We start from the raw sequence: 15,892 nt of genomic DNA, 5'->3' as shown, positions 1-15,892 counted from the left end.
ATATGAATTGCTTATAGTATCTTTAAACATATTTAAACTAATTTAATCCTACCAGCCAAATGATGCACAGAAAAGACAGATACTTTTTTTTTTTTTTTCATTGATGCTCTGAATTCCAGAGGCTTTGACAGGCCAGCTCTCTTATCAACTCAAGCAGTAGTGACTTTGGGCACAGCGGTACAGTGGAGGGAAACAAGTACTTAACATCCCTGCAGAGAAACACCAGAGCTTGCCTCTCAACACTGAAAACACTTCTAATGATAAAGAGGTGGGTCCCATAACCTCAACATGTCTACTCCACATTCTTGAGTCATGGCATGATAAAGATTTTGAAGTTTGTCATTCACAGTAACTGAAGACTAAAACCTGTAATTCTGTTAAACTCAGCGTATACTTCTTTCAAGAGGTTAAATGAGCTACATGGTCAGTCTCATTCTGTGCCTGTTGTTTTAGGTAAAATTTATATACCACATCAACGTGGACATTTTGCTGTCCTGTTTTCATGAGGTTAGTGATTTCAGATTTCTGTTTAAAAGGAAAACTCCAGGCTACCAAATCGCAGCTTTTAATAGTGTAGTATTGACAGAATATGAACACTCTAACCTTTCAGTTTTCATCCTAAATAAATACTGCAATGAGAATCTAGAAGAAATACTTAACCTCCTGATGATCTTTCTTGCCTCTGGCAGTCCATACAAAGCCAAAAGATCCTTTGCCAATAAGACTGAGAGTGTTGTAATTTTTTGCGTATTCTCCCTCACATGCCCTTAATCTTTCAAGCTCTTCATCTCTTCGGGAATTCTCAAACAGTGAAGCTGATCTGATGGCCTAGGTACAGATAAGAAAAAAAAAGTGAGAAAAAAAAGAGGAAGCCACAGAATCATGTTTCTAGAATGAAGTAAATACTGAAAAGAAAGAAAGTACCCATCTGCAAGAACAGCTAAAAAGAGTCCTCTTTGGTTTTGATAGCAAGAACTGTATGTTGATGTAACCATCTCCATCACGAGACAAATTAAGTCAACAGTCATCTCTCAGCGGCTACAAATACTACTTAATTCAGAGAAAGATAAAGAAAACAGAAGCATATGCACCTTAGATGCTTGCACAAAATTCTCTGTGCAAGTATGAAAATGAATTCATTGTGGTCTATCACCAAATAATAATTTTATTTGATTAATAAAATGTAGGTTACTTTCAATGCTGTAAATTTTCCAGGTGAGTGTATTCTAAATGGACAGAACTAAAAAGGTGCTGCTTTAAGCCCTGTCTATAAATTCAGTGACTTCTATTTGCTTCAGTAACCTAAAAAGAGTTAGTGTGTAAAAGATACCAAATTACCAGTGTATACCAAACTTTCTGCTAAGATAGCATTTTAGTTCTGCAGGTTGGTCTCTTAGCAGACACAAAGAGAAAACATGTTCAAGGCATAGCCTCTTAAATGTTAATAGCCCAGCAAAATCCCTAGTAACGAAACATCACATGCCCTCCTACCAAGGCCTGCAACACAGAGCAAAGTTTTTCTTGCTCTGAGGATAGGGCTTGGGGTTGTTTGTCTCAGCAATTAATAAGTTTCTCTACCAAAGACACGTCTAAAATGCATACAGAACACCTTTATGGCCTACACAGTATTCCATACTGAGAGGAAACACAACAAATCTCATAGGGCATATGTTTCGAATAGCAAAATGTGGAGGGACACGTGAAATGGTCGGAAGTGCTTATATTTCAGCATACACATCTGTGTACTTGGAAGACGATTTTATAAAAGGAAAGCAAGAGCCACCTTACTACTCAGCTCTCAAAGATCTCATAAAAATAGCAAGCTTTGCCAATAGCCAAGCTTTTCACTCAAATATCTACTTTATTTCCCAGCTCACTAATTAAGGGCCAGGCAGAGGGGGGGAAGCTACATGTCTAATCTGCAGTACATTTCAATAAACAGCAGCTCCTCAGAGTCTCCTGGAGTTTGGAACTATTACCACTATATGTTACACATGCAATATCTAAATCTGTATGTACTTCTCCATTAAGGTCATCATAAAGTCCAGCTACGTAAAGATCTAGCGAATGCATACATTTACTCAAGGGATCTAGAAGATCACCATTACCTATTTTGATCAAAGATAACTATTTTCCTCTGCAGCCTTGGTCAAAGTACTGTCAGTTTTACATCCCACTACTAACTAAAAGGCAGGCCTGAGCAGTTCTGTGTTCAGGTTTTATGGCATCGACATATGGCATTGTGTCTACTGTTCAGCTACATGTTGTTAGCTTTCCGTACACCATCCCGAATGCAGCATCTCAGGAGGCAGCTAAAAACTGCAGTTTTCTTTTGTTGACACAAGTTTCACTGACATGAAAGTTTTCAGCCTAGTATTTCCTTCTTTAAGTGTTATGTCATTGGTGCCAGTGTGATTACACTGATTTAAAAATTAATCTCACCACACTGGTGCAAACCTCTATTGCAGATGTACTCAAACCAGCCTAAGAACAAATTTTAAATTAGGTGCTTTCATTGTTCAGACTGGAAAGGTACCTACGCTAAGCCACACACACACTACCAGAAATGTTACAAAATAGCAATTTGTCATTTTTACAGCAAAGAAATGTTTCTTTTGACATAAAAATAGGGAAACAAAGAAACAGCAATATCCACCCACCCTGACACGACATTGTTTTAATTTCAAAAATGTTTCACAGAATCACAGAATAGTAGGGGTTGGAAGGGACCTCTGTGGGTCATCTAGTCCAACCCCCCTGCCGAAGCAGGGTCACCTACAGTAGGCTGCACAGGACCTTGTCCAGGCGGGTCTTGAATATCTCCAGAGACACAACCTCCCTGGGCAGCCTGTTCCAGTGCTCCGTTAGCTTCAGCTTAACAGCCAAACAAGAGAGAAACGCTCAATATTATACAACGGTAGAATTTCTTACTTCTCCAAGACTATGTGTAGAAAGATCTCCAATAGACTGGGTAGAGCTTGCTAGACTGGAGAGCAAAAGCTGAGTCTTTGCCACAGCTTCCTTCTGGCTCTGTAGAAGGTCTTTCACCACCCGGACACAGAAAAGCATGGCAGAGTCCTTTAGTTCTACACGTTTCACTTCAAAAAGTATACCTGTAGAAACAGGTGAGGAAGTTAAAATGGTAGAATGAAACTTTAGTGTTGAATGAGACCGCAGACATTTTAGGACAAAATTCTGAGCTCTTAACAAAAGTGAATTACTCCACCATTTATTTGGGGAACACCTACTCAGTAAGGAATCATCAGAGGGGCTGACAAAAACACAGCTATTCTAGAGATACTTGGTGGCTATATCCATGGTTTCCACCCCTGGCAGAAACTTTTGTCAGTGTCTAACTGTGATTATTAATTTCACATTGTTATTCTAAATTACACAAAAATGAGGATTTTATACAACAAGCCACTGAATCCAGCTGAAGGAGTGGATGAAACACGTTCCACTACACAATTTAAATACAAGTTTTACAATGGAGTTTATATTTTCTGTTCAGAAAAAGTTATCAGGTTCAAATCTTCTGTGTTTTAAGAATATTTCCGACTATTCAAGTCTTAGTTAATTTCTTAGTAACTTTGTATTTTATACCACCTGCTTTTCCAATACCCTCTGAGTAGACTGAAATAACACTTTTTCTTGTAGATGCTACAGCTGCTTCCTTCTCTCCACTGTGAGCTTCTCAGCAGGACTGTTTGCCTTCTGCAAAAATGTGGGTGAAAAAGGGCATCCTGATAAGAGTTTTGGGAAGGGGAGAAGCAGGTTTAACTTACTTAATTGTGAACCATCTCTGTGACAGCAATTCCCAGTGTAGCTGCCTTCCAGAATCTCCAAGGTCAAAGGAGCTGCTGGATTCAGCCTTCCTTCTTGTTTCACTGGGGTTGATGTTGCTTTTATCTCTGTATTTTGCTGCCAACGCAACTGACAGTCGTCTTCCGCACTACCTTTGCTTTGCAGTGGGCTTTGGTTGACGTTGTAGCCCACAGTCTTTGCAAGAGTTTCAGGCTTCTCAAGAAATGCTTTGCAGGATTCTTCAGAGTTTGCTAAATGCCTTTGGGGGACCAGCCACCCAGAATCATCTTCTATGGCAACACCATTCAACAGCTGCTTTTCTTGCCCAGTTGAAAAGGCATTGTTTTTCTGAGTTAACATAGTGCTTATAGCCGAGTCCACTGCATTAGAGGAGGATGCTCCTACAAGAGCTGAGGTAATACCTAAACAATTGTCTGATTTCCCCTTGACACCAACATTTAGATCCAGTACCTCAAGCCCAGAGCAAATACAGTTCAGCTCAGTGTCTGATTCTTTAACACATTCAGAGGTTGTGGCAACTCCTGGTGCAGAAGCACTGCAAACCATTTTATTTCCTGAGCAAACATCACAGATAGTATTTCTTTCATTTGCAAAGAAGGATGAAGCATCATTCGGCAGGCACTTTTCAACAACAATGTGTTCAAGACTGGCATGTTTTGCATCACACACCAAGTTTGGTTTTGACGATTGCTCTGTAACCATGTGGCTTTGAAAGTCTTGTCTGCAGTCTGGTGCTGCCCCAGACCATGGCTCATCTATTGTTGGTGTTCCAGGGGAGTTACAAGCAACATAAGCAGGGGGCTTAATTGGGCCATAGGATGAGGTATCTAGATTGTCTTCTAGCCTAGGCAACCAGGCAACATTTACTGAAGAAGTTTGTCCCCAGGCATCAGGCGAGTGCTGATGCTTCAGTATTTCATACGGTAACCTACTGATCTGCTGACAATTTACTTCCTTGAGGTCTTGATGATGAACTTGCAATTGGTTAGGCAAGATACTAGTCTCACCGGCACTTTGAGTCTTGGATGCACCAGATACTGCACTATCACTGCTTCTTACTGGAACCTTCATGTTCTGACCTAAAACAAACTGTCCTGAATCAGATGACGTGGGAGAGACCCTTACAGAGATCATCTGAGAATTACTTGATCCTGCAGCTTCCACTGTTCTACACTGTTCCACTGCTCTGATTCTGTCAAGACAGATTTCAGGGTAAGGCTCTCTCTGGTGGCCTGACAGACCATCGGCAGCAATGTCGTCTTCACTGCAAGGATTCAAAGTTATTAGTGATATCAGATGACAAAAAAGTGAGAAAACCATCATGCTGTATACTACACACTCTTCCATTACTATGGTCACTATTTAAAACCTGCACCAATTGTTTTATTTCTAAGATTAAGAGGCAGAAAGCTGTTGGCACAGGCATCCAAAACCCTAACAAATTCCATCTTGACTGAAGAAGAGCAGGTACACTTGAATGGCACTCTTTCCCTGCAGATTACTTCTTTCTTTAGCTTAATTTCTAGATATGTATCATAGATCATTTACCACAACAAAAAGCCAATACACGTGGCAGGATACTTCCAGCCCTGAGAACAGAAGATCTGCTCTCTGTCCAACGGAAAATGGATGTCCCCATCCATCAATTTAACCATGGTTCACTGAAGGCCATAGCACAATGTATTTTACAAACACTTCTATTAGTAAAAATGCAGAGTAGAAAAACCAACCGTGCAGCAGAGCACTTACAATCCAAGTATGATATGATAGACAAGCCCAGGAGAGCACAAGGAAACAATGAGACTATCAGTTTGTCTAAAAAGCAACAAGAATTGTGCTGTAATAGTCCATATATTAAAACGGGCAGAAAATATTTTCTGAGAGTTAGAATTGCTAATGTCAAAGGCTTAAAATTTGAATTGAGATAAACCATGTGCATCACATAGGTACCTGTGCAGAATTTCTAACCTTGTAACAGGAAAAACACTTAGAAAGGTACAATAAAAATGTCTGGACTCTGGTAACAAGGCATCCTGTTTTAATGGATGACCTCACAGTTACACCACGCACCGGAAGGAATAACAATTTTGTCCCCTTTAGAGATGGAACTCCTCTAACTTTACAAATGTAGGTCATATAGATCTAAACAAAAATCTAAGGTAGACTCAACCTGTCTTGCAAATAATGCTCAGAATCTAGAGAGCAAAGCACAGAAGGCTCTTGTAACACCTTCCTACAGATATCACAGAGGTGAAAAAACAGATTTGCTGGTGATTGCCACCATGGCTCTTCATTTTTCAAAGTGAATATGCAGTCCATGAAATGCCTACCTATTGGAGGGTGTGGATGCCACTTCAGGAGGTGAGGGAGCAGAAAAGAAACTGGTCCCATTCTTTTTTTTAGTCTCACCATGTATTAATTTGTCCTCTTTGTGTCTTTCTTCCAATTTCTGCTCTTCATCTCTTGACAGAAGGCTTGCTGAAGATGCAGCCAAGAAGCTGCTGTCTGTACCAGACATGAAACAAAAGCATACCAACTTAATCTTTCATGTTTAGGCTTCAGAGACTACAGTGACTAAAAACAAGCTTGGAACTGCCTTGGTCTGTCTCGACCTGAAGGAATTGAATATAAAAGACTTGATTAAGGCAAAGTGGTCCAAATATGAGCACTCCACTTTACTTTGGTCTGAAAAGTCATCCCATGCAGGAATCCTAAAATTTGCTTTCCTGTCAAAGCCCTTGGACAGGTATTAGCCTCCTGGGTTAGCTACTTGGACTGAAGTTCAGAGACCTAAAAAAAGGCCAATGACCATACAAAGTCTGGAAATAAAGTGATTGTGCAAATAGCAGCAGCAAAAAAAAAAAAAGCCCAAAATACACATACACTCCCCATTCCGAAGACTTAAAATTAAAAGGTTTAGACTGCTGTTATGAAATTCACTGAAATTGCAAGACAAAAAGTATACATTCCAAACATGTTTAACAGAAAAAAATGGACAAGAACTTTTCCCTCCCCAGTGACAACAGATCAAAAGAGAAAAACACAAGTTGTAAGATGACGTAAACCAAGTATTGTTAATAAGTGAACAAATCTAGATTCGAATCTAGAACAATCCTCCTGTTTAGTAAAGGCTGAGTGCCAACAATGCTCCCCCACTGAAGAACTGAATTACTCCTAGATTAGAGGCATCATTTAATCGAAGAACTCCTTAAGAAAGTGCACACTGTCTACTAACTCTTCTTTCTTCCAGTATTGTGCACTGGTTTTAATGCAGATGTGCATTTATAAGCAAAGAAAAGAGAAGAAGAAAACACGGGAAAAAAATGAAGGAGACTGTAAAACCAGCATAAAGGATCTCTTGCAATATGTATGCAAGCGTGTGCTTGCTTGTGTCCTCTGTTTTGGGCAGAGCTAGCTGGAAAGACAGATTTGGAGACATGAGGCTTCCTTGCTTCTGTTTATTCCTGTTGTGTTCAGAGAAATACAATTTTGATAAATTCTTTGTAAATGCAGCGAACTTGCACCAGAGGAATATGTGATGCCTAACTGAAACACCACTGCAACATAACACTGAATATTAGCCAGCAACATGAGCCAATTCAGAAGAATATTAGAATTTTCCCTTAAAATACCAGTCCTAAGTATCTACATCTCTGCTAAAAAACTGTCACAAAAGATATATTTTTATCCCCAGTTATCCCCAGGGTAGTCAGCCCCCAGTGCTGGTAGATAGGGAAGGAGAGCAGAACAAACCTCCCATAATCTAGGAGGAAGCAGTTAACGACCTGCTGCACCAGCTGGATGCTTACAAGTCCATGGGGGCAGATGGGATCCACCCAAGAGTGCTGAGGGAACTGGCGGAGGAGCTGGCCAAGCCACTCTCCATCACCTATCAGCAGTCCCGGCTAACAGGCGAGGTCCCAGATGACTGGAGCATCGTCAGCGTAACACCCATCTACAAGAAGGGCCGGAAGGAGGATCCTGGGAACTACAGGCCTGTCAGCCTGACCTCAGTGCTGGGCAAGATTACGGAGTGGTTCATCCTGAGTGCACTCACCCAGGCATGTGAAGGACAACCAGGGGATCAGACCCAGCCAGCATGGGTTCATGAAAGGCAGGTCCTGCTTGACCAACCTGATCTCCTTCTATGACCAGGTGACCCACCTAGTGGACAAGGGAAAGGCTGTTGGATGTCATCTACCTGGACTTCAGTAAGGCCTCTGACACTGTTCCCCACAGCACCCTCCTGGAGAAACGAGCTGCCCATGGTTTGGATGGGTGTACTCTTCGCTGGATAAAGAACTGGCTGGATGGCCGAGTGCAGAGAGTGGTGGTGAATGGAGTTAAATCTAGCTGGTGGCTAGTCAGAGTGGTGTTCCCCAGGGCTCAGTTTTGGGTCCGGTCTTGTTTAACATCTTTATCAATGATCTGGACGAGGGGATTGAGTGCTCCCTCAGTAAGTTTGCAGATGACACCAAGTTGGGTGGCAGTGTCGATCTGCTTGAGGGTGGGAAGGCTCTGCAGAGGGATCCAGACCGACTGGATCAATGGGCCGAGGCCAACTGTATGAGATTCAACAAGACCAAATGCTGGGTCCTGCACTTTGGTCACAGCAACCCCATGCAACAGTACAGCCTTGGGGAGGAGTGGCTGGAAAGCTGCCCCACAGAAAAAGATCTTGGGGTGCTGGTCGACAGCCGGCTGAACATGAGCCAGCAGTGTGCCCAGGTGGCCAAGAAGGCCAACAGCATCCTGGCTTGGATCAGGAATAGTGTGGCCGGCAGGATCAGGGAGGTGATTGTGCCCCTGTACTTGGCACTGGTGAGGCCGCACCTCGAGTACTGTGTGCAGTTTTGGGCTCCTCACTACAAGCAGGACATTGAGGGGCTGGAAGGTGTCCAGAAAAGAGCAACGAGGCTGGTGAAGGGTCTGGAGAACAAGGCTTACGAGGAGCAGCTGAGGGAGCTGGGTTTGTTTAGTCTGGAGAAGAGCAGGCTGAGGGGGGACCTTATTGCTCTCTACAGCTACCTGAAAGGAGGTTGTAGTGAGGCAGGTGTTGGTCTCTTCTTCCAAGCAACTAGCAATAGGATGAGAGGCAATGACCTCAAGCTGGGTCAGGGGAGGTTTAAATTAGATATTAGGAAAAATTTCTTTACTGAAAGAGTGGTCAGGCATTGGAACAGGCTGCCCAGGAAGGTGGTTGAGTCACTATCCCTGGAGGGGTTCAAAAAACGTGTAGATGTGGCACTTCGGGATATAGTTTTGTAGGCGTGGTGTTGTTGGGTTGATGGTTGGACGTGATCTTGGAAGTCTTTTCCAAACTATGATTCTATGATTTTAGACATTGTAAAATACTCAGAGATCCTAATAGGGGAGTGAGGGAAAGGGAAATGCTCGTTAAGTACAAAGCATTCTCTATTAACACTGTCATTTCCAACTTCGATATTCAGTTTCATCTTCTTAGCAACAAAGACACAAGCACAACCTCAGGTGAACAATTCTGTTCACTTTTGGTTATAAGGGAAGTCCAATTTAAAAACTGCATGGAAGTACATTGCTTTTACAAATCACGTTCCCATGTTTATAAGCAAATCTCGAATCTCTATTCATTTTACCTTTGTTACAGCAGCCAGAGCCAGTTGCACGGCAGGCAATAACATCTTCAAAGATGCACTCACTCTCTGTCCCCATGGAGTCATCAAGAGGAGGTAATAGCAAAGAACAGTCACTGCTTCTCTCCATGTTGTTATAGAAACCAGGGATCAGGAACGTAATGTTCTAAAACACAGAAGCAAACCTTATAAAGCTAAGCCGAGTCTCACAGGTTGGGGGCAAATGCTAACAATCCGTGTTTGTGGACCTGATTCTCACAGAAAGCTAGGGCAAAAGTGATCCACATAACTCATGGAGAACAAAAGAGGACCTTTGGGCTACTTGGAATCCATAGTAGCCCCTCAGCACTGCAAGACTTAGCAATCACAGTAAGGGAATCCTACAATGCACTCGCCAAACACATGGAACAAAGAGGTTTTGTGACAGACAGAAATGAATGTAAAAGTCAACTTCACAACTCCAATGGATACGCTGCCACACATAGCAGTCTTTTAGGAGGGATTAAAAGTTCCATCTTACCTTTCCCAACAGTTCTTTCTTCTCATAGCCAAAGAGCATTAAAGCAAAACTATCCTTGATGCCACAGATGGTTCCGTCTGACAGGACAGTAATAAGACCACTGATGGTGGAATAAACCATGACTGTAGCAGAGTAATGATAGCCTGGGAAAGAACCTTCGTTTTCTGTCTGCAGAACACCATCTTTCTGCACTACCGCTTGGTCCTCCTCCAGAAGGCTTACTTGCAGATTTAAACTGAGAGGAAACATGCCACCTTCTCTGGACTGGCCTACAGCTCGCTGGATCCTGAGGTTCTAAATTAAAGCAAAAAAAAACAAAAAAAAGAACAAGAAAACTCTAACTAACCAAATGTTTTGGTTTTATTTCATTATTCATATAAAATTACGTAGGAAAGTTCTCAGGAAAAAGAAGTAGGAAAAGAAAAATTAACCAATCCTATGAATATCAGAAGGAACAAAGTCTGATTTTTCTAAGAATCTGGAATGCAGTGTTGACCTCCTGTATGAATATCCTGATGACAAGACCAGGAAACTCCATGCTGCAGCTTTTCAGCAAATGAAGCATTAATAAGGCCTCTCTCAACTATCTAGCTGCACATTTTCATGGCATTTGCAAGATCTGGGCATTCTTTAGACTTTCACTCCTCAGACAAACATGACTGAAACCAGTTAAAGAATCCAAATTAATTTTAGGGAGCCACGAGAGACAGTGCTTTTTTTCAAAAAGCCAGGATTGGAGAAAAGTGTCTTTCACCAGGACAGATTCCACAGTGAGAGCTCACAGCTTGGTCTCATTCCTAGTTAGGAAATATTCAGACAGCAGCTCCGTAAGTAAGCAGCATACCCTTTTTCAGGGGACTTATGCTTCTCTCTGAAAAGGTTTTCTTCTGTTACCAAAGGAGGGAAAAGAGTGTGCACCTATGTTGCAGATGGGAAGGGTATGGAAGAACGTGGTTGGTGCTTATACTATACCTTTGGGATTTTTTTGCCTAGAGGAGGGATCTGCACAGAAGGAATCAGGTCCTTTATGTGGACCCCAACCACTTCTTCCAATGTTGGGTAGCCATGGAGATGGGCAAAAAGGAGGTCACATGAAGTTATCTCTCCCTTGGGAAGAAAATTTACAGGACTATTTAAATTTTAACATTTCAGCCACAGTCAATCTTTTAACAACAGTTTCTGCAAATACCTAAGCAAATGGCAGGAGCTTTCATTCTGCAGTCCCTTCACAGCTACAGCCACCTCAGTAAAAGCAGATACAGTGTAATGCAATACTTCTCCGACATTATCATGCAGAGAGCCTGCCCTTTGCTGTAGTGGAGAAGCAGAGGAGCCCAACACAACCCACAGAACTTTTCCTCAACAAGCTGATCCCTTCACAAGGCCACACCTGCCGTGAATAACCAACCCCTGCCAAACTGTCACTGTTCAAGTCTAAGATGTCCCCAAAGGAGAGACAGTGCATTTTAATGTGACTTGTCAAATACGTCCAGGTGAGTCGCAGAGGTGAAACACATACGGGTCCTGCATGTGCAATCCCGGTTTCAGGCACTGCTATGTACACTCTTCACGTTCACAAACAGTAATATGCCTGCTGTCTTTTAGACACATTTCATTTGCACATAAACTCTCACAAACTGCAGTCTCATTTGATCATTAGGAGAACACTCACGTCAACCGTGAAGGAAACAGAAGCTGAAAGTCTTTCCACTGGTTCCAGCACAACCACACAACACTGGTTGTCCTTACTTCTTATTCGCCTCAGCCAGACTGAAACAGGGATCTTCTCTTCCAGATGGCCTATAACATCCACCTGTCCATAGGATTCAGAGATTTGGTCATAATTTACTAAGGCTGTGGTTACTTAGCAAGAATTTCAAACAAGAATAAGATATTGAGCCAAGATATCTCCCTGTCATTGTCAGAAAAACATTGTTTCTTGACTACTTACTAGTTTTTTGTTGGAAGAAACACTGTTTTAATATAGAGCCCAAAAGGTTGGCAAATAATTCACTGATCATACAGAAAATGTCGTTGCTTTTGTATCTTCTTTCCCAGCCTCAGGAAGACTAAAGGCATTTCCTTCAGCACAATAAATGTGCCAACCTAATACCTTGCATTCAAGAGAAGTGCCTTCCAGAGGCCTTATTGAAGAGATGTCCCACAGTGCTAATGATTACTCAACATTAGTAACGTAGTCCTTACTTTAAGCTGCAAAAATAGCAGTTTAATTTCTTATGGGAGAAGATACTTCTCAAATCAGAAAATGTTTATTTATCTTGTAAAAATGATAAAAGGCTTCAGGTTACATGATCTTGACAGAATGGGTTTATGAATTACACAGTGAGTCCTATAAATGGAATGGCTGCAGCTTAGACTCAGTGCCTTTATCAGATATTTAATTTTAATTCACCAAATCAAACTTCGGTATTTTTTCCCCCCATATCCAGCTGCGGATTCAGGAAGATCAAGCTCTGAGATGCTGACAGTTTCAGTACAAAAATAACACTCCAGTAAGAATATGAGCTCATTTTCCAAATATTTTCTAGTGACAGCTCACAACAGCAGCAAAAGAAAATAATTTTGAGACATTTCTCATGCAGTTCTCCTTATAAACAACTCCAGTCCCACTACAGGCAAAATATGAATTCCATTCTTTTGCACCAGCTAGGGTGTTTTGGCACAGACATTTCACAGTATTTGACTGACTTGTAACTTCATAATATGAACAATGCAATTTAAGATTTTTTAAAATATTTAAAAAAACCCAGACAATCGGGAACTTTTCCATGTTAAGCAGTTCTACTGAATTTTTTTTTTTTTTTTTTTAATCTAATGTCCTTTAATTCTGATTTGGTCAAGTCATCGTGACTATACATGTTGGCAGCTGCAATGCTCTCACAGGTGCCCCCTAAACCACCTTTTGCCTTTTGAATTCCCACATCTTCAAACTTTTAAACCAAACAGTCCTATAAATGACATAATTGCCAAATGCCCACAAACTTAAAAATTAAATATATCAGGAAATTATATTGAAAATGTGAAAAAAAAAAACCCCAAACCAAAGCCACAAAACCACTGCATATGGTGGGGAATGTTTGCTTGAACATTTCACATACCACAGTTCCCGACACCACCGATGAACATTCATCAGTTTCTATGGACTCCTCATCCACAGCTTCCCAAACTTCTTGACTGGATTTGGATATCAGGCGGGACAGCTTTTGACCAATGAGATTCTGACTACTACACCCAAGCAGCTTGCAGGCTTTGTCATTAGCCACTAGGATCTAGAAAAGCAGAAAAAAACCCCAAAACCCCAAAACAAAACAAAGAATAAAAGCTGTAAGCTTTGTTAGCAAATCATCACCTCCTCGGGTTGTTGCTTTAATGTCTTATAATATCCTTTCCTCTTGGTGGAAATGGAGGAGTTCTTTTAAATTCTGATATCTTCAAAAACAGTTCACTACAGCTTCTTATCCTAGGACAGCCCTTGACCATGTGCCTTGTTGGTTAAGAGGGTTTGAGACACTGCTTTCCTTTCAGGCTTCCTGCTTTCTTTTAACTGCCTGCCTGCTCCAGCCCCTTGTGTCGTTTCAATAATTACATCCACAGAGGCAAAACTACAAAGTTGTATTTGCAGGCAAAGCCTGGGCAGACTACAAAATTTTATCCACACCTGAAGGCATGCAGTAATCACACCAGTCACTGACATACTTAAGCCTGCGTTACAGGCCAAGTCAGGATTAAATGCCTTTAAGACGGCTAAGCCCAAACTGTCAGTTCAAACTAAAAATGACACAGCGCTTTAATGTTTTCAGTACTCAATTTTCTATTAACGTTTACTCTCAGGACAGAAGCAGAGAAATTCTCTCCCTCCCAATGCAAAAGGCATATTTACTGGGGCAGATAAAGGGACCTCGTGCCACCACAAACCCATCCCAGAGTTGGCACTTAACAGACAGAAGGCTTGAAGCACATTCTGCTTTTCCTTTCCTCCCTCATGCTGCTGCACAGCTGTATTCTTCTTTATTCACTTTTTCTGTTTAGGCAAAAAGACTCAAGACATCCATGCTTCTGCTATTGTCTTGTATATTTTGCTAACTACAATCTGCAATGGAAATAAACGCACTGTCAGTCTGAGGTTGAGCAAACTATAAAATGCCTCATGACGCTCTGATTGCCTGTAGATACACATAAGATTATCGGGCATTTTAGCCTGTCTGATGTCACACAACCTATACCAGATACAGCCTGCTTAGTTTAGCAGTTACTACTGCAAATACCTCTGATGTGTTGACATCCACGGTGAAGATGGCTTTGTTTGGATTGCGTGCGGCCGTTCGGACGTGTTGGCTGGATACCTCCCCAGTGAGGGCATGCAAAAAGGAGCAAGAAGCAGAACTTCCAGTGGAAGTGGAGAGGGAGGCAGAATCCCACAAGTTACCAATTTTGCTGGTACAAATGTTACAAGCTGTCAGTGAAGACAAACAGTAAGAACTCCATTTCTCCCCTGTGAGAAGATAAAGATCAGCTATATAGCTATAACAGCCTGCTACAGAAGCATTGGAGGAATGAATACAAAAAATTCATTGTCAGATGAAGCAACTGTCAAGTAATCCCAAAATATATGCTTCTAGATTTTTTTAAGAAATTGTAAGAAAATAAAATCAGTAAAAGTAAAGAAAACAAAAATGATTTTAATAAACATATCTTGCTGAATCATAGCCCCTGGAACAATTAAACTCAGTCTGTAGGCTAGAAAAAAATTTCCAACATCCATGAGATTCAACAAGACTAGGCAACTGCTACTTTTCACTTAACAGAGTTTTAAAGGTTTTGAAATTTCTCAAGTTAAAATTGAAACTGCTATTAAATATAATTACAGTAAGTGTTCAAGCCCTTATTAAATACTGCATGAGTCACAAGCCAGTTAATTAACTGTTCACAAGATGTGACACTGAAACATCTGTGCCCACACCAATGTTTTATGTTACACAATACCACATCATTGCCCTAAAATTTCCAAAGGTTCTGCCTGCAAATAATGTTTCCCTGGGAAGCACCACCAGCAGCCAAATGTCATCGCTCCACTCCCAAAACAGTAAGCAGCTTTGAAGGTTTAGCAGTAGTGGAAGAAGCTTTATGAACAACTCATCACAAGAACATCTCTGCATTTATGCATCGCATACAGTTATGCATACACTCATCGTGATAAAACAGGGAGATCTGTATCTGCATGCATTGTAAACTGCGAAGTTCTTCCCCTCGTAACAGAATCCAGTATAACATCTTTCTCCCCATTTGGAAATTTTCTGTGGTTTAGATAATAACACAAAGTGGCAGGGTGCTCCAATCTCAGCCAATAAAGGCTGCCCTGGGACAAGTCCAAGTGCAGAGCACCTATCCAGCAACGCGGCCCCTGTAAACTCTCCCAGGCTGCAGTAACCTATGGCTCAGCTGCTTATTGAACAAGCGCTTTCTGGCAGCTACTAATTGCTATCGCTTCTAGGTTTGGGGGAGGGGAGGAGGAAGATCTGAAACCACCTGAAACACACCACCTTCACTGACAACACGTGAAGTCAATCTCAAAATCGTGTGCTCACCATCACCAGACAGAGACGCTCTAAGCCGGCAGAGTTCAGAGAGCTGACTTCTCCTCCTCTTGCTGGACGAGGGGTAGGATCTACTTAGCTTATCCGAGTCATTCAAGTGAGCAAGGCCTAAGCCTACTGATGGCAGAAGGCCCCCTCCAGAGGGGCTATAAGCCTCGGCTGCCATGCTCGTGCTCTGGTTGCCACACAACACCTAGGGAGCCACCATCTGTAACAGAAACGTAAGAAAGTCAGCCTCGCACCAGGCCCTCATGCTTGGGACACCGGCAGGCAACGACGGCTTCGAGCCCAAAGCGTACGGCAAGACCGCTGCTCCTTCT

General features: G+C 41.8%; 1 protein-coding gene across 2 annotated transcripts in view; it reads right to left on the bottom strand.

Moving 5' to 3' along the window:
- PASK (PAS domain containing serine/threonine kinase) overlaps positions 1–15,892 on the bottom strand; it is a 31,111-nt gene that overhangs the window by 14,776 nt on the left and 443 nt on the right. For both annotated transcript variants that reach the window (XM_075417790.1, XM_075417791.1), the window contains exons 2-12: positions 15,564–15,780; positions 14,244–14,470; positions 13,077–13,247; positions 11,630–11,770; positions 10,930–11,064; positions 9,958–10,251; positions 9,441–9,603; positions 6,156–6,330; positions 3,786–5,089; positions 2,932–3,113; positions 661–828 (exon numbers count right to left, since the gene is read on the bottom strand). In XM_075417790.1, the coding sequence (XP_075273905.1) occupies positions 661–828; positions 2,932–3,113; positions 3,786–5,089; positions 6,156–6,330; positions 9,441–9,603; positions 9,958–10,251; positions 10,930–11,064; positions 11,630–11,770; positions 13,077–13,247; positions 14,244–14,470; positions 15,564–15,738 (3,135 nt within the window). In that variant the 5' untranslated portion in view covers positions 15,739–15,780. The remainder of the gene's footprint in view (positions 1–660; positions 829–2,931; positions 3,114–3,785; positions 5,090–6,155; positions 6,331–9,440; positions 9,604–9,957; positions 10,252–10,929; positions 11,065–11,629; positions 11,771–13,076; positions 13,248–14,243; positions 14,471–15,563; positions 15,781–15,892) is intronic.

The sequence above is a fragment of the Opisthocomus hoazin genome, chromosome 4 (genome assembly GCF_030867145.1).
Source record: "Opisthocomus hoazin isolate bOpiHoa1 chromosome 4, bOpiHoa1.hap1, whole genome shotgun sequence".
Classification (NCBI taxonomy): domain Eukaryota; kingdom Metazoa; phylum Chordata; class Aves; order Opisthocomiformes; family Opisthocomidae; genus Opisthocomus; species Opisthocomus hoazin.
This window is presented reverse-complemented; position numbering and strand designations above follow the sequence as displayed.